The 27,809-nt window shown below is 36.7% G+C and overlaps 1 protein-coding gene and 1 long non-coding RNA gene across 2 annotated transcripts; one reads left to right on the top strand and one right to left on the bottom strand.

Moving 5' to 3' along the window:
- Nucleotides 1–7,750: 7,750 nt before the first annotated feature.
- Nucleotides 7,751–8,350, bottom strand: LOC145115936 (flowering-promoting factor 1-like protein 3). The gene has a single exon (XM_079052296.1). The coding sequence runs from the start codon at nucleotides 8,288–8,290 to the stop codon at nucleotides 7,967–7,969; it is 324 nt and encodes a 107-aa protein (XP_078908422.1). The 5' UTR covers nucleotides 8,291–8,350; the 3' UTR covers nucleotides 7,751–7,966.
- A 10,947-nt stretch (nucleotides 8,351–19,297) lies between these two features.
- LOC145116013 (uncharacterized) lies at nucleotides 19,298–20,130 on the top strand. Its single transcript, XR_013711827.1, has 2 exons — nucleotides 19,298–19,843; nucleotides 19,901–20,130. It is a non-coding gene; the product is annotated as an uncharacterized LOC145116013 (long non-coding RNA).
- Nucleotides 20,131–27,809: the final 7,679 nt, after the last annotated feature.

The raw sequence follows: 27,809 nt of genomic DNA, 5'->3' as shown, positions 1-27,809 counted from the left end.
TGGGAATATGAAAATGTTTCCATTGTGTGAGTGGATATTAAGAATTTGTGTGTAATGTTAGAAACTTCAATGCATGAAGGATGTTCAAAGGAATGTACTTTGAATGTGAGACTTCATTTCTATGGAATTGTTTTGTAACGAATCTCCGATGGAATGCTTTGTAATATCATTGGCCAAGTCTTTATGACTTTGGTGCCTTGACATTATAAAAGGATCATTTCATGTAAGTTTAGACTCTAACGGATTCTAAAAGTGGGAAGAATTTGGTATTCTTACACCTATGATAGGGATTTGGAATTGTGAAATGAGTATCATTGGTAATGTGTTCAATTGATCTATTTGTAAAAGAAGGACCATAGATAAACATATTGTGCATGCTTAGAGCATGGCATAACTAATGTTTTAATTCAAGTGTTTAGTTGATTACTTGAAACATTATACAATGAGTAAAGTCTAATTAATATGGTGATTAAATAAAAGTGCTTTTATTTATATTCAAAAGTTTTGAGACCATATTGGATTAGATTATTCTTGTGTTTCACTTCGCATGTTTTACGTCCCGAATAATATGATTATTCAAACATCCACAGTCGATCATACTTTGGAAGTAAGTAGTGAATTAACACTGTCATGAATCCAGCTGTAAGATTGTCTAAGTGCTTAGACATAGCAAATGTTTGCTGCAGTGTTCATGAGTACTCCTGAAATAGGAATTTGAGTATTGGATTAAATCCATGATCATTTGAATAACTTCATGGATTTTATCACGAGTGATTGTGAGACGATAATATCTTATATTCTTGAAACAGAGACATATAGTTTTTGTTTACGAGGCGGTTGCACATTGATAATACGTAAATGCATCAGTAACTTGATGTTAATAAACATATTGTTGTGTATGATTTGATGAGTAAATAGTACAAACATATGAGTCGAAGTTTATCCGTTCCTTTTACCCTAAACGGGATAAAAGTGATATATGTGGGCCCCTCGATGATTTAGTGATGACACCCTAAGCGCTTGGCCAAGCCTGGACTAATTTGATTTGTTCAATTAGTCGGTCGTCATAAATCGGAAATCGGGAAACAACACTTGGAAAGAGAGAATGATTATAATCCATGTCTCATGTCCATAGGATATATTGTAGAACGGAGGAATATTTGATCACTTATCTAAAGGACGCGTTACTGATAAAATCAAAGTTAGACTGCGGCTTTTGAAAGCTACGATTGCTAATCAGATTCTGAAGTCATACTTGCAATAATAGTTATTAGACTTATCCAAGTGGGAGACTATTGGATTAGGTGTCTAAGCCCATAACTATAATTGGTATGTACTTGGTTTGATTATGAGCATGGTCCTTTTGGGTTGCCTTCACTCATGCAACTTGATAGGATTACTAGTGGAGAAAGAGAGTAGGATTTATTATATGAATAATAAATTGGTACTCAAAATTTAATATATTATAAGATTAATATATTATTTGGAAATCATATTATTAATTAGTAATTAATCAGAAATTAATTTGATATTAATTTATGGATTAAAAGAACTGATTAATAATGGAGGGGCTGTTTTGTAAATCATTAATAGTTGTAAAACTGGGCTGATGGACTCCATAGAGTGGAGTGGACGAAATTTATGGGTAAGACCATAAGATTTCGTCCAAGGGCTCTAAAGAGGAGGTTCATGGGCTGCTTAGGCCTTAAGCAGGAATTAGGGTTTCCTCCAGAAACCCTAGCAACCCACCCAGCTATATAAATCCCCTACATCTCTTGGAATTTCGGCCCTAAGCTTGTGAAACCCTAGTATAACCGATTTTCCACCTCTCTCCAAGTCATTCTTTGCATTGGGTGTTTGTGACTCCACTAGAGGTGCAACAGTTGGGGCACTAAGCTTTCAAGAGTCAAGGTGGTTCTTGTTATTACTACATAACAAGTGAGGTAATCATCTAACCCTAGTTTATACATGAAATTCGAAATTGTAGGCTAGTCTATAGGGTTATTGCTTTGGTGTTCATATTTGTATGTTCAATAGAGAAAAACTTAGATCCAAAGCAATTAGGGTTGCATGATCACATAGGAATGTAGATATGCTCAAAAACCATCAGTAAGATCTATCACTCCAAGCTCCTGGAGTGGCTCAAACTCACATGGAGAACTTAATACACCATAAAAGCTCCTAATCTTGCCCTAAACTCAAACTAGCATAAGACGAAGTCAATATAAGAACTTTTTACCTCCTGAAGCTTCCCAAGAGTGTGAAGGTTCTATATCTACTACCCCAAGGCCACACCAAGCTTGATTACTAAGATCCACTTCCTTGAAATGAAACCAAGAACCCTTCAAAATCACCTCCAAGCTCAAGAATACACCACCAAGGGAATTAGGGTTCGACATGAGGCTCTAAGATCAGTGGAGGCTGAGAAATGAGAGAACCTTGACCTTATAAGGATGTTTAAATAGTGCACAAGCCCTAAAAATTAGGGTTTGGCACTCTGCCAGTTACGCTCGGCATACCCCAGCTTACACTGGGCGTACGTGACCAAACATGCGCCTGACTTCCTTGCATTAAGGGCATGGTACCAACTTGGAAACCTTTTCCATTAAGGGTCATATCTACCAATTATTCAAACTGCCATAACTTCCTCGTCTTAGGTCCGTTTCCTACGAACTTTATATCCACAGAAAGGTGACGAGAAGCCCTACACTTCTGTCAACTCACCTTTGCCTTAAAGCTTCCCGAACAGAAACCCAAATTCATAAAAGCCCGAACTAACAAATTACGATCATACCCTTGGGCTCCGAATCGACATCAAACACTCGTATCACTTAAACTATAGCACCTAACATCCCAAAAGGGCCAATCCTTTCTTCCACAAGGCCCTAAACCTCAAGACAACTGATGATTAGGCCACAACCCCCGAATAATGAAGCAATCCGAAACCGAGTGTTACATTTTAAGGGCCAAATCAAGCTAAAAATGAGATGTTGGGGGTCCAATTTAGTGTGATCAAATCTTCGGTAGCTAAATCAAGTCAATTTCATACATTGATGGTCAAAAATGTCAAAACTTCATTTCTTTTAAAGCAAAAAGCCATATATATATATATATATATATATATATATATATATATATATATAGAGAGAGAGAGAGAGAGAGAGAGAGAGAGAGAGTTAGGTTCATATATATATATACCACAACTATTGTTTGATTGTATGACCAAATATGGTCCAATCATTTTATAAGGAAAGTTCTGCAATTTTACAATTATTATCCAAAATTAACAACCTATAAATAAGGAATATTAAAAAATAAAAGACAGAGAATTTAAAGATCACGCCTAACACGACCTTCACCTTCTGGACTTCATCATCTCCACGATTTCACGATATCCATTCCCTCATATGCCGTAATCGGTCATCTTTCTTTGATTCTACACATGCAAATCAAGAATCAAGATATTATTGATGTCTGATGGATCGTGTACCAAATCAAAGGTGTATCCTTCATGGATCGTGTACTGTACTAAATCGTTATCTATATGTTAAGGTAAAACCAATCGTTCCTAAAAAAAGGAGAAAAATTGGCCATCAACTTCTCATCTGTCTCAGTTATGATTATGATTGATACAATTTATTCTTCAAATTCTTTCTAGTGAAATAGGTATCTTAAATGGATCATGGTGATCTTTAAACAAGATAAAAATGTAGAAAATATATTAAAAGAAACAATACACTGCTACAGTTCCAATTCCAAGCTCCCGCGAGAAACAAAATGCAGAGAAAGGGTTAGGGTTTTTTAGACCTTTATATTTGAAGGCGATAGTCAATAATGTGATATAGATTTTTAAATTCTTTAGGAATTGCCTATTTTTTCTTGAATACCATAGTGCAATTTCAGTTGATTATTGAGTGTAATCTATTTAAAGAACGTAATAAGATTTTAGTTTAGTTTTATTCTTTAAGAATATTGCAAATATTTTTTTAGAATGTGCTAGTCATCATAGAAGTAGGGAGACATTCTTAAGAATTTAGCAAATAATCTTGAATAATATAGCAATTATTCTTAAAGAATGTTGTTTTTTTCCTAAACAATACTACTGTGTATTCAAAGATACAACCATATTTGTTAGCGATTGTTAATTATTATGCAAGAACGCTAATAATTCTAGAAGAATGCTAATAATTTACAATATTTTAATTTCCTTAAGTTACTTCACGTTTGTTTCACCAGTTGCATATTGCATCTCAAGGATGATTTCCCAAACCAAATTTGATTTCTTAAAGACATCATTCGTTTTGAGGTTCGAATCCTCAAATTTATTATATAAGTGTCTTTAGATTCTAGAATATGCTATAAATATTGTTAAATGTTAAATTTGTGGGCATTTTCCTTGGATTATTTATCATAGAATAAGGGTAATTTGTTTAGTGTAATACTAATTTAGGTTATAGTTATTTATAAATTATTGAAGAGTACAAGTAAAGTTCTTATAATGTGCCTTTTCTTTTAGAATTGTGTTGTCATTGTGTTGTGCATGTGGCTCTTGTTGAAGAATTTTATTGTTAGTACGATAACATTCTAAAATATTAATAACATTCTTGTCGAATTTGATTAACTTGTGACAACATGTCATTGATCTTGATGATATTCTATTTGAATTGTGTTGTTAATTAATTTATTGTTTTTGTATGCTTTTATATTGTGCTAATTTGTTGAACTTAAGGTTCCAGGTTCTTTAGCATAGCGATTGTTCAAGAATTGTATTGCAAGCATTTAGGAAGCTTGTCTTACTAGAAAAAACAACTCATGCAAGAAGAAAGAAAAGGACAAAAAATCCAGGTGGTCGACAATATTTAGGAATGCCAACGACTATAAATGTTTTTTGTGACATTTATTGGATCCTTAATTTTTTTGTGTTATGATATGGTTTACTATTAGGATTTGAGTTTTTTTTTTGTGGAATTTTTATCTCATTCTTAAGGAATATGAACACATGTAGCATATGTTTAATTTCTTATATTTTTTTTTTTCATATTTTAACTGAAAATGGATATAATATGGTATTTTTTTTGTTTTTCATGCAATAGAATGGTTAACAAAATGAAAATAATTCTTGAATTGAATGCATAACAATGGAATACAGAATTGAAACATATTCTTAAAGAATAAGATGTTTAACTAAAAACGATTAGTGAAGAATGAAACACAGAACTAAAGTGGTTTTAAAAGAATGAGATGTAAGAGACTGAAATGTTAAGTTTTTTATAATGTTATTATATATATATATATATATATATATATATATATATATATATATATAATGAAAATTAATCAAAATGTCAATCATGCATTTATAATTACTTTTTACGATTTTCATTTATTAAAAAGAAATGTTTATATGTATTTTCCCATTGTAGCTATTATACACCATATCTTAACCATATACAAATCTAATCTAATGGTCCAAAGTTTGTCATATATTTATAGAGTATATATCTAATGGTCCAAAGTTTGTCATATATTTATAGAGTATATATCATTCACATTTAATCATATATATATATATATATATATATATATATATATATATATATATATATATATATATATATTCTCAAATGGTTAAAATATATTCTTCAAATATATAAGTTCAGGGAGTGTACTATTTTTTACCTTCACTTTTTTTGTGGCACCTCAACACCAGATTAATTTTCTTTCATAGTTTCCTTATTTTTTATTTTATTAAAATATATTAAAGACTAATATTACATTTTTTTATAGAGAATTAAAAGGCGTAAATTTTTATATATATATTTTTATTAGTTTTAATATATATATATATATATATATATATATATATATATATATATATATTATAAAAAAAAAAAAAAAACATTTTGTATAAAGCAGAACCCACTCTTTGCATTAGACCCACCCAAAAATGGATCCGATCAGCCTCCTTCTTAACCCAAACATCCATCTCTTTTGTTTTTCTGTCATTTATATATTTTATTCACAGCTCCAATATTCTCGAATAACCATTAAATAGTTATGTAAAAATCATCATGGTCTATCTCCAAAACTTACTAACATAAATCAATATTTAAAATTTTGAAGGAAACATCACAACATTCTAAAATTCATTTTTTTTTTCCAAAGACCCACTATTCGTTTTTTAATTACCCATCTTCTTGGACGAAAACAGAGACATATAATTAACCCATACCATGAACTCATAGGATGTTTTCTAGGATGTTGTCTTAGGAAACTTGTTGGTGGAATATAGGGTGTGTATAGTGCGACAAGATTCGGTTAAGACCTAACAACAACGATGTGAGTTTTTTTTTTCGTGTTTTGTGGTTGCTCGCACATAAATGTTTATCATGCGATTTATATGCGGTTTTCAATTATTTATTCACAGTATATTTTATGATAAGTATGATTGTGTGCAAATGTTATTTTGAGTTGTTTATCTATTGTGCGTTTTTTTAGGTGACATGTTTAGTGGGAACGGGTGGGGTGTTTATCGCCATGAGCATGACGGATGTATGTGATCGGCGGGGATGAGAATTGAGATTTATACTCATTTCCTTGGATATTTAAAATACTTGAGTATAATGGATGATGAGTTGTTTCAAGGAGAAGGGAAATGAACATTTGGTTCTTTCTATGGATAATTAATCGTTTCCCTAAATTATGTCACCGGGTGATATGTTTGTTGTATGATTTATTAAAGATATATGATAAAACTACTATATTTTTCTAAGTGATGGATATGTATGTGCAACACGAACTCACTAGGCTTTAGCCTTCCCCATTTAGAAACTTTAAATGTATGCAACCCAGAAAATTATTTAGCAAGTGGCAGAGAAAAGTCCAAGGAGAAGGATTGATCAAGACGACGAAAGAGGAATTCCGCAAAAATGTAACACCTGAAGTTGTTCAATTAATAACTTTATTTTATTTTATTTTGCTTCCGCTGTAGTTTAATCTATAAGTAAGTTCAAAATTGATATTGGGAGATGTTGGAACGATTATTTATCATTTAATCGATATTTGAAAATTGGGGTGTTATATATATATATATATATATATATATATATATATATATATATATATATATATATATATATATATAAAAGAAAAAAAAACATTTTGTAGCAATATCAGAGAATGAGAGTACAAGGAGGCTATCGTATCGAGAAACCCCTCACTTAAACGTCCTTTACCCATTGTGAGGTGTTCCGTGGTTCGGTTCTAGTCCCAATTAGCAAGCCGTTTGGTGCGGTTATATCCATACCCTCCGGCTTAACGTAAAAAGTTTATACCACAAATTAGATGATATGAACACTCTTTATAAGTAATTAGGTGTGAGAGACGTGTAATACATACATTTATTAAAAATAAAAATTTAATATAAAGTGGGAATGACAAAATCAATTGAATGTATGATATTAGTAATTTAAACTTTAATTCTATAAGATTTGAATTAGTAAGAAAAGAACCAGTTGTGGAATATTTATTTGGTCATTTAATAAAATAATCTTATATAAACCCTTAGTAATTAAAAAGAAAATGAAAAACATAGGAAATTGAAAATGAAAAAAAAAATTAAATAAATCCTAGAAATGAGACGTGCCAAATTCATTCAGAATATCACATTTAACAAAACTGATTTTGATTTATCATGTTAGATTAGGTATTGATCACACCACAAAGAAATAACAAAAAAAAAAGGCTTACATCATACATACAAGAACTTAACTGTACATATAATAAAAACAAAAGACGATATCATATACAAATACTTGAAAGCCATATATAGAAACAGTACAAATCAAAACTTTATGACGGAAATCCCGGAATACGAACGATCAAAACATACATGTAACTAGAAAGAAAATTTGGATCCAGGGAACGAGCCATGTATATATGCAAGACCACGACAAGCAGGAGTTTATTAGGTGTCTCTTACTTCAAAGACATTGCGATTCTTGATGACGATATCATACATGTGCATTGACTTGAGCTTATTGAAGTCTTTTGGGAGAGATATGAGGTGAATTGTCGTTCTTTTATGAAACTGAAGAAGGTCAGGATCATTATAGTACCTTTCCCAGCCCATAGATGTTAGCATTCGTTCAAGAACCTCGTATGAAGTGACCACTTGGTTCGTGGGTAGGTGCACCAGCACCTTGCCACGAGTTGCACCTTGCAAGGCATCAGCACCTGGGTTCTCCACTAGCCTAACAACACCATTCTTGAACACCCAAACACCCGACATGGTTTATTTCCGATATGTTATGAAAGTGAAGAATATGGATATCGAAGATAGTGAGATTTGGTACGAGGGTGGAGGTCTATATAGGGGGTGAGGATGGGTGGGTTGGTGATGACGAATGACCAATATTATAGAGGTATATATTCTTGTAATATATTAAGGGTAAATGGTTTCCAATGAGGTATCCCTTAAGGTAATTGTTCTTGAATATGTACACCTGAGGTTCTTATATTATTGAGAGGGTATCTTTTTAGAAAGTAACTACACTCTCGCATCAGTTTGATGTCGACCGAAAATTTTGGCCTGAATTGCTAGAGCTTGCTGAATACATTAGGATTAGATTAGAATATCTGAATTGATCAGGTCTTTGTATTTTACCTATAAATCAGCTGGAGCCGAACCCTATGAAACACACAAACTAAGTTTCTACTCTTGCTCACCATATACTACTCTGCAATTCTTCTGTTTTCTGATGCCGTAGTCTGCCTTGCCAACATTGATTGTAGTTGATATTTGCTTGTAAACTGCATCCATTCCTGAAATTAGTGCGTTGTTTCCAGCTCTTGGCAACATTACACAACTCTTTTGCAGTTAAAAGGACATGGTATATATTCTTCACCCATGCAGTTTCGCCAATGTTATGTTCTTCTACCACTCCTACCAATCATGATGCAACACTATCAGTAAACAAAGCCCATATATTCTGGTAGGGTTACTAGCTAAAATACTATCAAACTTTAACGTGTAGAGTTTGCCCTTTCAAAAAAAAAAAAAAAAAAAAAAAAAAAAAAAAAAAAAAATCAACACGTTTCTTGAATACAAGTGTTCAATAACTACAAAAACGCAAACCATAACAATGGGCCTCAGTTTTTTACAAACAACTTTTTTGAATGGTTTAAATTTAAAACCAAATGGACATGTTGAATTAACTAAAATATCCAAAACATATTTTTTATAATAATTAAAAATTTTCAAATAAATGGTTTTTAAATCAATTAAAAATAATAATAATTAAAAATAACACAACCTTATAAATTACATTATATTTCTTACAAAAAAATATCAAATAAATAATTTCTAAATTAGTTTATCATAATGTTATAAGTAACATTTAATAGACAATTATATTTAGTTTTATTCACCATAAACACATAAGTTGCAACTAACGGCTATTAAATGATAATTTTAATAGATGTTATAGTACAATTCAAAATCATTATAATTTTGTATAACAAATTAGTGTAAAAAAAATATTTTTTCATACTTAGTATCAATAACATAATTATTTTCAAAATATACTTGCTAAGCTTTAACTATATAATTTTATGTTGTACAACAGACCAATATTCACATTGTATCTAATAATATAATTATTTTTCTCAAATCGTATTTATTTGAAACCTCACCATTTAACTAATATCACTCTAAAGTCTTCTTAATAATGACTTAAACATTCAAAAGTTTTATAACTTATATATTACATTTAATATGCACTTAACGGAAATATAACTATAAAAGGGTAATATTTCGAGTAGACAATCAAACAAATCACATGCTAAATTGGAAAAGAAAGCACGCTTAAAGATTTTTGTGTTGGTTTGAGATACTTTTACTATTTTATTGATGCATTTTATTATGTTATAGCATTTAATTTGTAACTTTGTTGTATATCAATTCTTTTTTTCTTCGTTTTAGTATTTTTTGTAATACAATCGACGTATGTTGTGGTTGAATCGTTAATGTAAATTATATCGTATACATGTTATGGATCATATGTTACCTCCCCTGCTACCGTCGGTGAAGTCGTGAACGGCCAGAGATATCCCATCAAGAGCGAAGATGGAGCTATGATTGTTACCCTATACTGACGATTTGTTGTCGACATAGGGTTTTAACCTATTGCAGATACTAGTCGTCTTCCTCAATTGCAACGACACACCATCACATCTTTCTCTCGATTTCTCACTGGTGATCGTCTGCTCCGTTCACCTCTTTCACCGTCGACCGTCGATTAACATCTAGGAAACTCCCTATCTCTGATTCTACTCTTTTAGAGGTTTGATTTTGAGATTTGGGGACATTGTTCTAGGTTTTTGTTTATTTTCCAGTTAGGATGTCACTCGAGCACATCCGACGGCTCCGCTCTTCTTCTGGCCTCTTTCAGCACCGCCAACAAATTTAAGAATATTTGATTTATCGAGTTTTTTTTTTGTTTTTTCTGATTTGGTGTTTCTCCAGTGACGACCACCCACCACCGGAATCCGGCGACCACAGAAGGAAGAACATGTTAGTGTTTATTATTATTATTATTGTTATTGTTATTATTATTTTTTTCTAATTTTGGTTAAAAATATGATTTTGCTTATTTTTGTACCCATTGTGATTTTGGAATTGGATGTGTTGTATAATCATAATTTGTTTGATTTTGTGTGTAGATGTATTGTATATTTGTATGCAATTAGAATTAGATGTATAATATATATGATTGTGTTTATTGTTTAAGTTTATTAGTTTGAGTGCATATATGATGAAATGATAAAGTGCATAATTAATAAGTTAATGTGGTTGTATTTAAATTCATGATAAGTGGTTAGTGATAAGTTCAAGTTGTTGTTTTAATTAGGTAATATGAATGTTTAAAGTATAATGTTATAACTGAAAAAAAAACTCGAAAATAAGATGTGATAAATATTATAGATATGAACAGCAAGTGACAAGAGAATGATTTAATAAACGAACTAATAAAAGTACGTTGCTATTAAAGAAAAGAACACTACAAAGGTTATTAATAGCAACATAATTTTATTAGTTTGTTTATTAAAGCATTTTATTTTCATATCTTTTTTATATTTATAAAAGTATGATGATATAACTAACAAAAGTATGAAAACACGTTAAATTATTAATTTTTAATTTAAGTCTCTTCTGTATAATCATCAAGAGTCTAGAAATACCCACCCAAAATTGATTTAGAAATTAATTTTGGGTTGTCCCCATGTTGTGACTGCTTTTTGATTACTTTATCTCATTTAGAATGTAAATGTGTATTGCATGATTATTTGTTTAAGAAAAAATTGGTTGTCATTTTATATTTGCTCCTCGTGTATATATTCTTTATATACTTGGGAGCTAAGAGGAAATATTGTTGAATTTTTTTCAAACAAACAATCATGCAATACACATTCACATATAAGATAAGGTATTCAAAAAGTGGGTTTAGAAGTTGTAACACCTGAATAAAATAAAGTACACTCAAGTTTTTTTATTTTTAAAGAGTACATTACATTAACCTATCAAACAAGCCGTTATCTTACATATTAAAAGAAAGTTATACATGACCGAGATCGAACTAGGTCTACAATTTAACAAAATCATATCACAATAAGTTGATTTAAAAAAGACACGATGGCTACTTGTAACACTCCGTTTATCAAATAAATAAATAAACAAATTAATAAATGAATAGTAGCCCTAAAATCAATAATTATATAGAAAGTGTTGGTCTCGAGGAGCTAACTGTCACAATTTTAGAAGTCAGGGGTTAAAAGTGTAAGTTTCGGATTGGTTTCGTAAATATTTATGAAGGCAGGGACTACTTGGTAGATTATTGGGACTTAATTTGAAGAGATTTTGGGGGCTAAGGGGCTGAATGGTAACATATGGACTTCATTTGAGAGTAATTTGTTAAGGAGGGGCTGTTTAGTAACTGTTGGACTTATTATGAAAAGAATTATAGGAGCAGGGGTATAATGGATAAATATGGGAGCTGTTTCGAAATTATTTCAGGAGGGAGGGGCCATTGTTGTCATTATGTCAAAAAGTTTAAAAGGTGCCGGGTATATAACCCTGCCGAAACCCTAACATTAGGAACCTTAATCAGCCGCCACCTTATGTCTCCCCCCACCGGCCGCACCCTCCTTCTCCACTGCCGGCGTCGCCATCCATGTATTTTCCGATCAGCTAGTGGCCGCCAAGCAAGCACCAAACTTCCTCCATTCTTCTTCTTCTCCTTCTTCAACCGTCACCTCCCTTGCTGCCGTCGGTGAAGCCGTGAATGTCCAGAAAAATCCCATCAAGAGCGAAGACGGAGCTATGACCGACGAACACGAGTCATGCGCGATCGGAATGCTCCCGGTGAGGCTATCTTTCATCTCTTTCATTCCTTTTGGTTGTATAGGGCCGTAATCGTCGTTTTGGCCACCGTCGCCGTTGGTCGCCATTCCGGTTGCATGCTGACGATGTCCTGCCACCTTTAAGGTGGCCGAATGCGTGTGTGTTTGCCTTTAAGGGCTGCTTTCGGAGCTAATAATAGTACGTGCGTTATTTTGGGCTGGGAATCAAGATAACCCGCCACCACCACCACCGTGCGGTGGTGGATGTCATCTCCAACCACCATATACCACCACAAGTTGTTGATTGAGTGCATAACCCGGTATTTCCGTGTTCCAGGTGTGTGTATGTGTGTGGTTCCTAAACAAAAAAACTCAAGAAAACCACCATGGCTGCCATGGTGGCTGCCGCCATTAGCCGATGATGTTGCCGCCGTCTCGTGCCATCGCCGCCGCCGTACACCACCAGGTGGGTGGCTGGATTCATGTTGCGATTAGAAAGAGTGTATTGTGTGTGGCGTTGCTTGGCCGGATTTAATGAGAAAAACCACCACCACCACCGTGAGGTGGTGGCTGCCACCTCCAACCACTGCTTGTCGCCACAAAGGTGGTTGGGTGTGTGTGTATGTGTTATTTGTTTGTGTGCTTTTATTTGGATATTGCGTTGTAACATTGTATTTGATCGGAATAATTAAGGAAAATCCGTCACCACCACCGTGAGCCGCCATTAACCACCACTACCCGAGGTGGTAGTGGGTGGTGCCAAACTTAATTAATAATTAATTAACCTAAAAACTTAACTAATGGACTAATTGGGTTATGATTGGGTTGGAAACCCTAATTAGGGTTTAGAAAACCCTAATTTTGGATTTACTGGTTTGGACTTATCGGGACCCGCGTTTTGGGCCATTGGAACTGAATTGTGAATTACACCCGATCACACCATATGATTTATCTAGTAGAGTTATGGACTTAATGGATTAAGTCGTTAATGGGTTAAGTGAGAAACACTTAAACCCTTATCATCATTTTATGTGAAAACCGAAATCTTGCTTGGGCCTTAAGTTGGGCCTTCCTATTGGGATTTGGTGATTGGGCTAATAATGGTCCATCCAAGAACAAGCATATGTACTAGAATAATTTAATGGGCTTTAGGGTAAGGCCCATGTAAGGGGTTTGGGTCCAATTTGGAAAATTGGGCCATAGATGGGCCATAACTGTGCCTTTATGATTATGAGATATTGGGCCATTAGAATGCTAAATGTTTGGACTGGAATAAATGGTTGGGCCTTAGGGTAAGACCATGTAAAGGTTTGGGCCCAATTTGGAAAATTGGGCCATATGTTGGGCTTTGATTCGTAGTTTGACTTTTTGGCCTTTGGATTGGGCCTTGAGCTTGAATCAAGCTAAGATGGGGGTAATGTAGCCTTTTAACCCAAGCATGGACTTATGGATATATGTTGGAACCCAATTATTAATTGGGTGTTGTTTTGATGTTGACAGTTCGGGGAATCTGTCATTCAGCAGCTAGGGTCTTGTTTGCGGGACTTCAGCAGTGTGAGGTGAGTTACCTTCCAGTAGAAGTGGGTCTAAGGAACCAAGGCCGACCCACTAGTAAGAGTTATAGTAGGGATGATTGTCTTTGTGATAATTATCTGGTATGTTGTTATCTGTTATGATTATGTGCTGGTATGTTATGATGTTATGTGATATGTGATAGGAGGGGTAGGATAGACCCCAGTACCGGACGATAGGGCCGAAGGGTTATGCCAGCACCCTGATAAGCTAGGCAGTATATGATTTATTTGTTTATGAGATAATATGATATGTGGTAGAAGTAGGGGGTGAAATAGTCCCCGGTATCGGTCGAAAGGACCGAAGGGGTAGGCCAGCACCCTGATATGCTAGGCGATGTACCGGTCGAAAGGACCGAAGGGGTAGGACAGCACCCTGATATGCTAGGTGAGGTACCGGTCAACTGGACCGAAGGGGTAGGCCAGCACCCTGGTATGCTAGGCAGTTACCGGTTGAAAGAGACCGAAGGGGTAGTCCAGTACCCAGATATGTTAGATAGTATGTATATTGTATGGTATGTGGTATGATGAGGGAAATCATTAAGCTTCGTGCTTACGGTTTTCAGTTTTGGTTTCAGGTACTTCGTTTTTAAAGGAAAGGAGCTGGCGATCGCAACGCATCACACTATGCTTTCCGCACATGAGATCTTTGGGATTACACTATGATATTGTTTTATGATAACATGTTTTGATTATTGACAGTTTGGTTTGACATGGGATGTTTTTATACTGTTGGTTTTCATAACAACTTATTTAACAACAAAATTTTTGGTCTTAAATTTTGGGATGTTACAAGTTGGTATTAGAGCCCTGGTTTGAGGGATTCAGACACACTCTCGGGTGTGTCTGGACTCAAATATGTGGTTTGAAAGATTTTTACAAGAAATTAATTTTCTAAAAACTAAAATAAAGAGTTTTGATAAAGAACAAGGAGTGTGATGCATGCAATCAGCCGAGTTCAAGTAAGTTTTCCCCAAGATACCCATATATGTTATGTTATGTTACGATATGAATTGAGAATATGTGAACTGCATGCTAGATTAGGGCTAAGGATCTAGGAAGGATGCCTTATATGCCTATTATATGTGCTTGTAGACCTGCATGCTAGTACTGATCAGTCAGTGATAGGATGGCATGTTTAGGTTATTCCTGATTACATGTACAGATTCCTGATTAGAGGATAAAATGGTTTTATTGGAGTATGATGATTAGATTTTCCATTGTCTGAATGTTGTTTGCTTTGTGCTTTATGGGACTCTTAGTGATGTGAGTTAGCTACTAAGTGAATATGCTAAGTCACATGGGACACAGGCCGGATAATCTCCGAGTGATGGACTTGAACCTATTGTGTAGCTCTTGTCAGAGTTCAACCGTTCTAGGGATGGGTCTTTTACTCGAAGGATTATCTAATCTCTGTTGCATGTGGCTATATTCATGAGGTAGCTAGTTGACATTACTGGGAATCTTTCAGCAGCTGAGGACTGGTTGGGTTTGGGAACCTAGGAAATCCTAGGATATGTTTCAATGGGTTAGTAGTGAGGTTTAGTGAGACTTGGGTGCATCAATTTGAGGAAGTGACTTGGAGGATTCGTGAGGATTTGCTGAGGAAAGTATGGATAAGTGTGGTAGGTAGTATTGGGCCCGTACTACTGAAAGCACAGGATCCATACTCAAATCGGTGAGAGTCTTGTAGAATCTGAGAAGCTTTGGGGAGGAGTTTGTGACCCGGTTTGGGGACAGAGGATGTTCCAACTGTTGCAGCTCAGCCATTGGCAAGTGAGCTAGTGAGTGTGATAGGGTGTCAGACCCGGGAGGATATGACTTCTAAGTCCGAGGATACGAGATCGATTGGAGCACTTTGAGAAGAGGGGGCCGTGCCAGGTGCATATAATAGAGGGTCCCGGGGAGAGACCAAAGACTTCTGATCATCGGGTGAAAGGCCAGCAGGGCCGGAGTCAGTGCAGCACGTGCGGGAAAGTACACAAGGGAGTTTGACATTCCAGGGGTTTAGGCTTCTACAAGTGTAGCGGGGTTAGTCATGTCAGCAGAAGGAGTCAGGCCCTGCAGTGTCAGACAGGAGAAGTCAGAACTCCAACATGCAATGTTGCGGGTATGTAACCTTGCCTTCTTTCAGGTGTATCTACACATTGTTGTGGGAATTGTGTTGTGGTTTGGGATACTGTAGCAGGATGAGTAAGTGTATCCCTGGGTTATTTCTTTGCTCCTGTTGGCTTAGATCATCAAATTTTGTCATATGCCAATTGCACACTGTGAATTACTAGTGGTTAGTTTAATATCGTTTCCCTTTTGCTGGTTCGGGGTGTTCATTGTTCTCTCGGTTCATAGTACAGATTTGTTGCGGGGAAGTTATGGGCTCATCTGAAGCCCAAAGCATGTGAATCCTTAGATTCCTTCAGGAAGGAGGGTCCTATTGTTAGTTCCTGTCATCGAGATCAGAATGGAGTTTTGCACCATGCTCTCACGATGGTCAGAGTATCTCTGAAGAAGGTGATCAGGATTCCTTCAGATATTGCGGGTATGTTATTTGCTGCTGCTTCCAAGTAGATATCGGGAAATTGTACCACTTTGGAATTTTGATTGAGTTTGAATAGGCTAGATCTCGGGTCGGTTTTCTGCTATTGTTTGGGTTATCGAGGATTGTTATATGCCATTCTGCATACCGGGAGATTTTTGAGGAACCTACAGATGGGCATATCTTACGGAGTGGGTTCCGCGTGTACCGTTACTATTCCGGATCTTTGTCGGGATCCGTTCAGAAGTATTATTTGGAAGATCCTTGGTCAGGAATTAATGGGATAGTTCTCCAATGAAGTCAGAGTTCAGTGGTTATATCATTTGTTCGGGTGTGGTCGACATTTGCCTATGGAAGGACTTGGGAGTTCAAGGCACTGTTGTTGCTAGGAAAGGACTGGTAATATGAAAATAGTGGAGTCAATTGCAAGTGTTTGACGCATGGGTGTTTGATAATTGATGGTTTAAGAGAATTGTAATTTTCGCATGGGCTGTGTTCGGTTAAAGTACAGTGGAGCTGCGAGATTGGAAGTGGGAATGAGGATTTGTCATCCAGGGTGAAGATTAAGGCCTCCATTCGCTAGCATGGGAGGTGGATTGAGGTGTTAGACTGGACCAGATTTCAAGAGTACTCTTCAAGTTTTCAGAGGATGGTCGATCTTAGGGTTTAGTTGGTAAGTGATTGCTAGCATTGGTAAGCACATGTTGTCATCAGTGGATCATTAGAAAGCAAGAAGGATTGGGAATCCTTCAATTCTGACGTCCCGTGAAGACTTAGTTGAATCTAAGTGGGGGAGAATCGATCAGGTATTTAGGAGCAGAAATAGGTGTGAGACTAGGATGAGTTTCGTATCCCCATCAGGGAGGAAGCTGGTCAAGTGGTTGTCTTGATTGAGGATTGGGTGAGTTGGGAGTTCAGAAAACGTTCCAACATTTGGTTCACGCTTTTCCTTGGCATCGGATAACATGTTTAGGGAACCAAGTTAGAGGTCCAATTAGAATTCAAGTTCAGTTGAGTGTTCGGTCGAGTGCGTGTTCGACCCAGTATGGAAAGTGTTGTAAGACTACGAAAGTAGCCGTAGCATTCGCTAGCAGCCAGATAGTGTGAGAAGTGTTGTAAGCCTGTGGGTGTAACTGTATCATTCACAAGGTTGGCAGATAGTGTGAGAAGTGTTGTAAGTCAGCGGGTGTAGCCGTAGCATACACAAGGTTGGCAGATAGTGTGAGAAGTGTTGTAAGTCTGCGGGTGTAGCCGTAGCATTCACAACGTTAGAAAATGGTACTAGAGTGTTGTAAGTCTGCGGGTGTAGCCGTATCATTCACTAGGTTGGTAGATAGCATGAGCGTGTTGTTAGGACGCGGAAGGAACATTAGTACCCACCAGTTCGGGTGTAGCAGAGGGCGTGGCAAATCCATGGATTGGTTTATGGATTCCCCCAGAGGGATTGGACCTGGTTGAGCCAGTGATAAGACTGTAGGAACGCCATTACAGTTATGTGATCAAGGAAGCAATGGACTGCTTAAGGTCGTTTGTGATATAAGGCTACCATTGGTCATGTAGCAATCACTTTTAGCCTTGGATATGGTGATGTCAGGAGTCGACGTATGAACCCGCACAGTTGGATCAGAAGGTCGTTAGAGCCACAGTGGCATGATAAATAGTGGCAACTTGTTACAAAGAAGGATTTTGTTCGGAAGCCGTGTGAGGCGACTATGTGGGTGTCCTTTGGCTCCACAACCGGGCTGGAACCCAGTATTTCAGATGACTGACGAATGAATTGAGACCAGGAAGGTCTCGGTAGATTTTGGAAAGCAGCCATGTGGTAGCATACTGTTTCGGGCAGTTTCAGTGTTTTGGAAGTATTCGTATTATTGTTTTAGAATTTCAGGTATGGATGGGTAACAGATTGCTTGGGTTATGCTAAGTCACTCATAGCGGGATTATCTGAGACTTGGCCAAGTATAAGTGATCTACAAGAATAATTGGGTCTGTGATCCTTGTTTATAGTGTGAACCTCGAGTTATCAGAAGTTGAGTATTCAGATGAGGCATAAGTGGACTGGGTTCAACAATAATGATTCGGTATGAGGGGTCTGTCAGGGAGTCAGACCAACTCGAGAGTCGAGACTGTAGATTTCAAACGGAGTAGATGTGATCCTGTTGCAGGAAATTCGTTCATTTGCGGATTTTAGGGCCTTGCAAAGGTTGGTCATAATTATCCTGGGAAGGCTAGGGTATGCCAGGATTGTGGCCATGTTACTTGAGTGGTTTGGCATGTAAGGAATGGTAAGGATGATTTCGAGGACGAAATCTAATTTAAGTGGGGGAGAGTTGTAACACCCCGTTTATTAAATAAATAAATAAACAAATTAATGAATGAATAGTAGCCCTAAAATCAATAATTATATAGCAAGTGTTGGTCTCGAGGAGCTAACTGTCATAATTTTAGAAGTCAGGGGTTAACAGTGTAAGTTTCAGATTGGTTTCGTAAATGTTTTTGAAGGCAGTGACTACTTGGTAAATTATTGGGACTTAACTTGAAGAGATTTTGGGGGCTAAGGGGCTGAATGGTAACATAAGGACTTCATTTGAGAGTAATTTGTAGAGGAGGGGCTGTTTAGTAACTGTTGGACTTATTATGAAAAGAATTATAGGAGCAGGGGTATAATGGATAAATATGGGAGCTGTTTCGAAATTATTTCAGGAGGGAGGGGCCATTGTTGTCATTATGTCAAAAAGTTTAAAAGGTGCCGGGTATATAACCCTGCCGAAACCCTAACATTAGGAACCTTAATCAGCCGCCACCTTATGTCTCCCCCCACCGGCCGCACCCTCCTTCTCCACTGCCGGCGTCGCCATCCATGTTTTTTCCGATCAGCTAGTGGCCGCCAAGAAAGCACCAAACTTCCTCCATTCTTCTTCTTCTCCTTCTTCAATTGTTACCTCCCCTGCTACCGTCGGTGAAGTCGTGAACGGCCAGAGATATCCCATCAAGAGCGAAGACGGAGCTATGATTGTTACCCTATACTGACGATTTGTTGTCGACATAGGGTTTTAACCTATTGCAGATACTAGTCGTCTTCCTCAATTGCAACGACACACCAACACATCTTTCTCTCGATTTCTCACCTGTGATCGTCTGCTCCGGTCACCTCTTTCACTGTCGACCGTCGATTAACATCTAGGAAACTCCCTATTTCTGATTCTACTCTTTTAAAGGTTTGATTTTGAGATTTGGGGACATTGTTCTAGGTTTTTGATTATTTTCCAGTTAGGATGTCACTCGAGCACATACGACGGCTCCACTCTTCTTCTGGCCTCTTTCAGCACCGCCAACAAAGGTAAGAATATTTGATTTATCGAGTTTTTTTTTTTTTTCTGATTTGGTGTTTCTCCAGTGACGACCACCCACCACCGGAATTCGGCGACCACTGAAGGAAGAACAGGTTAGTGTTTTTTTTTTTCTAATTTTGGTTAAAAAAGATGATTTTGCTTATGTTTGTACCCATTGTGATTTTGGAATTGGATGTGTTGTATAATCATAATTTGTTTGATTTTGTGTGTAGATGGATTGTATATTTCTATGCAATTAGAATTGCAAGTATAATATTAATGATTGTGTTTATTAGTTTGAGTGCATATATGATGAAATGATAAAGTGCATAATTAATAAGTTAATATGGTTGTATTTAAATTCATGATAAGTGATTAGTGATAAGTTCAAGTGGTTGTTTTAATTAGGTAATATGAATGTTTAAAGTACAATGTTATAACTAAAAAAAACTCAAAAATAAGATGTGTTAAATATTATAGATATGAACAGCAAGTGGCAAGAAAATGATTTAATAAACAAACTAATAAAAGTACGTTACTATGAAAGAAAAGCAAACTACAAAGGTTATTAATAGCAACATACTTTTATTAGTTTGTTTATTAAAGCATTTTATTTTCATTTCTTTTTTATATTGATAAAAGTATGATGACATAAGTAACAAACAACATTATGATGCTATATTTAACAAAAGTATGAAAACATGTTAAAATATTGATTTTTAATTTAAGTCTCTTCTGTATAATCATCAGGAGTCTAGAAATACCCACCCAAAATTGATTTAGAAATTAATTTTGGGTTGTCTCCATTTTGTGACTGGTTTTTGATTACTTTAGCTCATTTAGGATGTAAATGTGTATTGCATCATTATTTATTTAAGAAAAAATTGGTTGTCATTTTATATTTGCTCCTCGTGTATATATTCTTTATATACTTGGGAGCTAAAAGTAAATATTGTTGAATTTTTCTCAAACAAACAATCATGCAATACACATTCACATATAAGATAAGGTATTCAAAAAGTGGGTTTAGAAGTTGTAACACCTAAATAAAATAAAGACACTCAAGTTTTTTTATTTTTAAAGTGTGAATTACATTAACCTATCAAACAAACCGTTATCTTACATATTAAAAGAAAGTTATACATGACCGAGATCGAACTAGGTCTACAATTTAACAAAAAGCTAATCATAATAAGTTGATTTAAAAAAGACACGATGGCTACATGTAACACCCCGTTTATTAAATAAATAAATAAACAAATTAATGAATGAATAATAGAGCTAAAATCAATAATTATATAGCAAGTGTTGGTCTCGAGGAGCAAACTGTCGCAATTTTAGAAGTCGGGGGTTAAAAGTGTAAGTTTTGGATTGGTTTCGTAAATATTTATGAAGGAAGAGACTACTTAGTAAATTATTGGGACTTAATTTGAAGAGATTTTGGGGGTCTAAGGGGCTGAATGGTAACATATGGACTTCATTTGAGAGTAATTTGTAGAGGAAGGGCTGTTTAGTAACTGTTGGACTTATTATGAAAACAATTATAGGAGCAAGGGTATAATGGATAAATATGCGAGCTGTTTCGAAATTATTTCAGGAGGGAGGGGCAATTGTTGTCATTATGTCAAAAAGTTTAGAAGGTGCCGAGTATATAACCCTTCCGAAACCCTAACCTTAGGAACTTTAATCAGCCGCCACCTTATGTCTCCCCCCCACCGGCCGCCACCCTCCTTCTCCACCGTCGGCGTCACAATCCATGTATTTTCCGATCAGCTAGTGGCCGCCAAGCGAGCACCAAACTTCCTCCTTTCTCATTCTTCTACTTCTTAAACCGTCACCTCCCCTGCTGCCGTCGGTGAAGCCGTGAACGGCTGGAGAAATCCCATCAAGAGCGAAGACAGAGCTGTGACCGGCGAACACTAGTCGTGCGCGATCGGAATGCTCCCGGTGAGGCTATCTTTCATCTCTTTCATTCCTTTTGGTTGTATGGGGCCGTACTCGCCGTTTTGGCTGCCGCCGCCGTTGGTCGCCATTTCGGTTGCATGCCGGCGATGTCCTGCCACCTTGCAGGTGGCTGAATGCGTGTGTGTTTGCCTTTAAGGGCTGCTTTCGGAGCTAATAGTAGTACATGCGTTATTTTGGGCTGGGAATCAAGATAACCCGCCACCACCACCACCGTGAGGTGGTGGCTGTCATCTCCAACCAGAATATGCCGCCACAAGTTGTTGATTGACTACATAACCCAATATTTCTGTGTTCCAGACACGTGTATGTGTGTGGTTGCTGAACAGAAAAACTCAAGGAAACCACCATGGCTGCCATGGTGGCTGCCGCCGTTAGCCGTCGCTGCTACCGCCGCCTCGTGCCATCGTTTCCGCTGTACACCACCAGGTGGGTGGCTGGATTCATGTTGCGATTAGAAAGAGTGTATTGTGTGTGGTGTTGCTCGGACGGATTTCTTGAGAAAAACCACCACCACCATCGTGAGGTGGTGGCTGCCACCTCCAACCACCGCCTGCCGCCAAAAAGGTGGTTGGGTATGTGTGTATGTGTTATTTGTGTGTGTGTGTGTTTATTTGGATATTGCGTTGTAACATTGTATTTGATCGAAATAATTAAGGAAAATCCGTCACCACCACCGTGAGGTGGTGGCCGCTGCCATGATCCGCCATTGACCACCATTACCCGAGGTGGTAGTGGGTGGTGCCCAACTTAATTAATAATTAATTAACCTAAAAACTTAACTAATGGACTAATTGGGTTGTGATTGGGTTGGAAACCCTAGTTTGGGTTTAGAAAACCATAATTTTGGATTTATTGGTTTAGACTTATCGGAAGCCGCGTTTTGGGCCATTGGAATTGAATTGTGAATTACAGCCGATCACACCATATGATTTATATAGTAGAGTGATGGACTTAATGGATTAAGTCTTTAAGGGGTTGAGTGAGAAACACTTAACCCTAACCATCATTTTATGTGAAAACCTAAATCTTGCTTGGGCCTTATGTTGGGCCTTCCTATTGGGCTTTTGTCACACCCCTTAACCAGAGGGCGGAAACGTTCAGGGGCATGTGTGACTTCATTCTGGTAGTATCATCACAGTGTATATAATTGAAACATAACATCATCATCACACATGTAATATTACAACTGTCATTGGTTTACATCAAAGATTGTTTTTCAATATTACACGCCAATATATCCAAAGTATGATGAAAACAAAACATAACAAAATATTCAGGTATTCTTGCTGACCAACCTGCTCAACGATTTCCTGAGAATACAAGTTAATTTAAAAAGGTCAACATATATAATGTTAATGAGTTCATAAGGATGTTTAAGAAAAACGTTTTGTATTACTTTGTAAACACCAGAAAATCCTATATTTTCTGAAAAACGGTTTGAAATGTTTGTGTCCGATCTTGTATTAACGCATGTGTGTTAATATTTGTGAGAATATAAAGAGAATGACCCTAGACAAACCGATGTTGTCTGTATATGAAAATGTTGGAATCTCAACACCCGAGGTTGAGTACGAGTGCGTGTAGGCTACCGTGTTTCCATAAAAGATTGTTTCCCGTAAATTTTATAATGGTGTTAATTCCTCTAAGTGAGCCGTTATAACCATATTTGATAATGACAAATTCGCCTGTCGTGACGTCTATAAGACGCCCACTTGTTTAAGGTAAGGTTTGTCACCTTAGACTCGCCTAGTCTAACTATAGCGAACAGCTCAGGTGTGGGGTGTCACCCTTGTATAGATCTATACACAAACTCTCGCTCTCTCTCCGGGAGACTCTAGTTATAACTACATGCTACGTTTGTACACTCATTTGGTGCCAAACGAAACGTCTCACTAGAACCTTAATCAAATTTATGCGAATAAACATGAAAGATATATTGTAGACCCAATAAACATGTAAATGGACAACTAAGGCCCACTAAGCATGTAAATTTGATTCCAGGCCCAATAAGCATACAATGTATATTCCAGGCCCAATAAACATGTAAGTGGACAACTAAGACCCACTAAGCATGTAAATTATATTTCAGGCCCAATAAGCATATAAGGTATATTCCAGGTCCAATAAACATGTAAGTGGACAACTAAGGCCCATTAAGCATGTAAATTATATTCCACGCCCAATAAGCATATAAGATATATTCCAGGCCCAATAAACATGTAAGTGGACAACTAAGGCCCACTAGCATGTAAATTATATTCCAGACCCAATAAAATTATAAATGACGTAATTGATCCGGGGTGTGTTACGTTGGTTGTTTAAGCTTCGTTATTTATTAAAATGACATAAAAAACCCACTTTTTGTAAAAAGACATTTTCGGTCGCAAAAACCGAAAATTTACAATCTTGGCACATTTATGGTAAAAATGACATTTTAGGTCCTTTAAAACCAATGTTTGCATTTAAGGCTAGTTTTGAGGAAAAATAACATTTTTAACTCACTTTTGTCAAAAATATCATTTTTGGCTTAATTTTATGAAAATGTGCATTCTCGGCCCATTTATAACTAAATTTATCTTTTTGGCCCAAATTTTAAATAATTTTACATTTTCAGTTCTTCTTATGAAAAATTTACATTTTTGGCACAACTTTGCTGAAAATGACACTTAAGCCCACAAAAGTCCAAAAATTTACAATTTTGGCCCAAAAACCGTGAAAACCCAAAAATGAGGCCCATTTGTGAAAATTTACACTTTTAACCCTTTTAAAATCACAAATTCCATAAGGATTCATATTTACCAAAAATAACTCTTTTTGGTCCCTTAAAACCGTGAGTTACATATAATAACCTCATTTTTTATTATTTTGCAATTTTTGGCCCTTTTATGTAATTTTCTTAGTTTTAAGCAACTTTGAAGTATTTAAAAACCTTTCTTTACATAATAAGTTTGTAATAAATGTTATGTTCTACAAATATCATCATATTTAACATACTTTCAAGTTCATGGAGTTTATAACACATAATCACACATATATCATGAAAAACACACAAAATTATGCATACACACATAGATCTACACAAAACAACTTGTATTCTTCCCCAAAATAAAGTAAAAACCGAAAATTGGGGGTATGAACTCACATTGGTTTGAAGATTTCGATTTTTGATGAAGAATGATGAGGATCTCGGCCCTAGGAGCTTCTTAGTGGAGTTTTTCGAACTTAAGATGGATCTAAGGGCATGGATCACGAAATGATATGTTAAGGAGTGAAGATTATCATAAAATGAAGTTAATCATCAAACTTAAAGAGTAGCTTACCCAATGAGTGATGATATTTGAAGAAAAACTTGGTGAACACACCCTAGTTCACGAATTTTTGAGGGATGAAAATGAGAGAACCTTAGATGGCTTTGATAGGAGGATTTGTAGTGTTGGGCGTTTGGAATGGAGAGTAGTGAGTGAAGGGGGCTTTGGCCGTGAATAAGAAGAAGAGCGAGAGAAGAGAGAAGTGAGATGGGACATGCATGGATAAATGAGTTTAACATGGATATTTGATGGATATTAAACATGGATACTCACCATGCAATGGTGAGGTGTCTTCCTCACAATTTTCCTGTATTATTATTATTATTATTTTTTATACATGTATATATGTAAATATATACATATATATATATATATATATATATATATATATATATATATACACACACATACACACACACACTCAAATTCGAGAATGAAAGGAGAGAAAGGAAAAGTTTGGGCCATTATTGAGTATTTTCGAAATTATAAGGCTCATTATAGGAGTTTTCGGCCCATTGGGCCCATATAAGGGTTTACGACCAAAATGATAAGGAAAAAAAAGTTTACGGCCCAATGAAGCCTAAGAAGTTAGTTTACGGCTCAATAGGGCTTATGAAACGATTTACGGCCCATTAACACTCATGATGACAAAGTGAGACATTTTAGGCCCAATAAGGCCCATGAGATGTCTTATGGCCTAAAATGCTATTATTTAATGAATATGGGTCCAATTAGGGCCCAATTGAAGACTCTTAGCTTAAAAGAATCAAGTTGAGGTTTTATTGGTCCATTATGCCCAATAGATGATTCATGGCTCATTAAAATGTTTGAGCCGAGATATTAGGGTTTCAAACCCATAGTTGAGTATATGAGATGTGTTGAATTAGGTTTTAAACTTCACTCATGAGTTTTGATTCAATTGGTTGATTTTGAATGAGCATTAGTACTTGACATCAGCTTAGATTACAAGTTATACAAGAGTTGATCTTTACATGAAGACATAATTTCCTAGCTAAAAAGGCTAGTTGTGACATCATCCCCCAGTCAGAGGGAATTTCGTCCCGAAATTATTTTGAAAGATAGAACTATGAACGAGCGAATAGATGAGGGTACTTCTGCTTCATCTGGTCTTCGCGTTCCCAAGTGAATTTCGGTCCACGCTTAGCGGTCCATCGAACCTTCACAATTGGAATGCGACTCTTTTTCGTACGCTTCACTTCTCTATCCATTATCTCAACCGGGTCCTCGACGAACAGGAGATTCTCATTTATTTCGATCTATTCCAGAGGAATGACAAGGGTTTCATCAGATAAACACTTTTTCAGATTCAAGACGTGGAGCACGGGGTGTATGTTGCTGAGCTCTGCAGGTAGCTGCAAGTTATATGCCACCGGACCAATTCGGGCAAGAATCTCGAACGGTCCGATGTATCGCGGATTTTGTTTTCCCCATTTTCCAAAACGGATCATCCCTTTCCAGGGAGAGACCGTTAATAACACCCGATCTCCGACTTGGAATTCGAGAGGCTTTCGTTGTTTGTCAGCATAACTCTTTTGTCGGTCTCGCGATGCTTGGAGTCGAGCCTTGATTTGGATTATCTTTTCTGTTGTTTCTCGAATGATCTCTGGTCCTGTAAGAGTGCTGCTTGGTGATTGCCCTTTTGCTAGCTGGGTGTCTCCCACCTCAGCCCAGCAGAGAGGCGATCTGCATTTACGACCATACAAAGCCTTAAAAGGAGCAACCCTTATGCTCGTGTGATAGCTGTTGTTGTACGAGAACTAAATTAAAGGCAAGTGAGTATCCCAAGATTTGCCAAAATCGATCATACAGGCCCGGAGCATGTCTTCAAGTGTTTGAATGGTTCTCTCCCTTTGGCCATCGGTTTGCGGGTGGTAAGCAGTGCTCATGTCTAGTTATGTTCCCATTGCCTTCTGGAGTGACTGCCAAAACCGTGAAATAAGTCTACTATCCCGATCCGAGATAATAGATAATGGCACCCCATGAAGTCTCACAATATCTTTTATATAGATCCGTGTTAATCTCTCAATCTTGTACGATTCTTTTATTGGCAGGAAATGGGCGGATTTGGTTAACCTATCGACAATCACCCAGATAGCATCCAATCCGTCTGCTGTCTTAGGTAATTTGGTTATGAAGTCCATGGTAATCCTTTCCCATTTCCACTCGGGTATCACTGGCTGTTGTAATAACCCCGAGGGCTTCTGATACTCTACTTTCACTTTGGCGCAAGTGAGACACTTGCCCATGTAAGTGGCAATCTCCGCCTTCATATTTGGCCACCAATATTGTTGTTTGATGTCCATGTACATCTTATCCGAACCTGGGTGGACGGGATATCACGTTTTATGAGCCTCGTTCATGACTATCTCTTTGAATCCTCCAAATATTCTATTCATGAAGTAATAAGCTCCGTCATCTTTGGCTTCAAGGTTTTTATCCATCCCACGCAGCGTTTCATTTGCAGCATTTTCCGGCTTCAATGCCTCCGATTGGGCTCTCTTGATCTGCGAGGTTAGGTAGGAGTGGATGGCTATCGATAATGTCTTCACCCGACGACCTGAGTATTCTTTCATGCTCAGGACATTGGATACCACGTTAGCCTTGCCTGGGTGGTACTTGATCTCACATTCCTAATCATTTAGCAGCTCAACCCACCTTCGCTGCCTCGTGTATAGCTCTT

Source organism: Lactuca virosa, chromosome 5 (genome assembly GCF_052849685.1).
Source record: "Lactuca virosa cultivar CGN04683 chromosome 5, Lactuca_virosa_CGN04683_v6, whole genome shotgun sequence".
Taxonomy (NCBI): Eukaryota; Viridiplantae; Streptophyta; class Magnoliopsida; order Asterales; family Asteraceae; genus Lactuca; species Lactuca virosa.
Note: the sequence above shows the minus strand (reverse complement) of the source record. Positions and strands in the feature narration are given on the sequence as shown.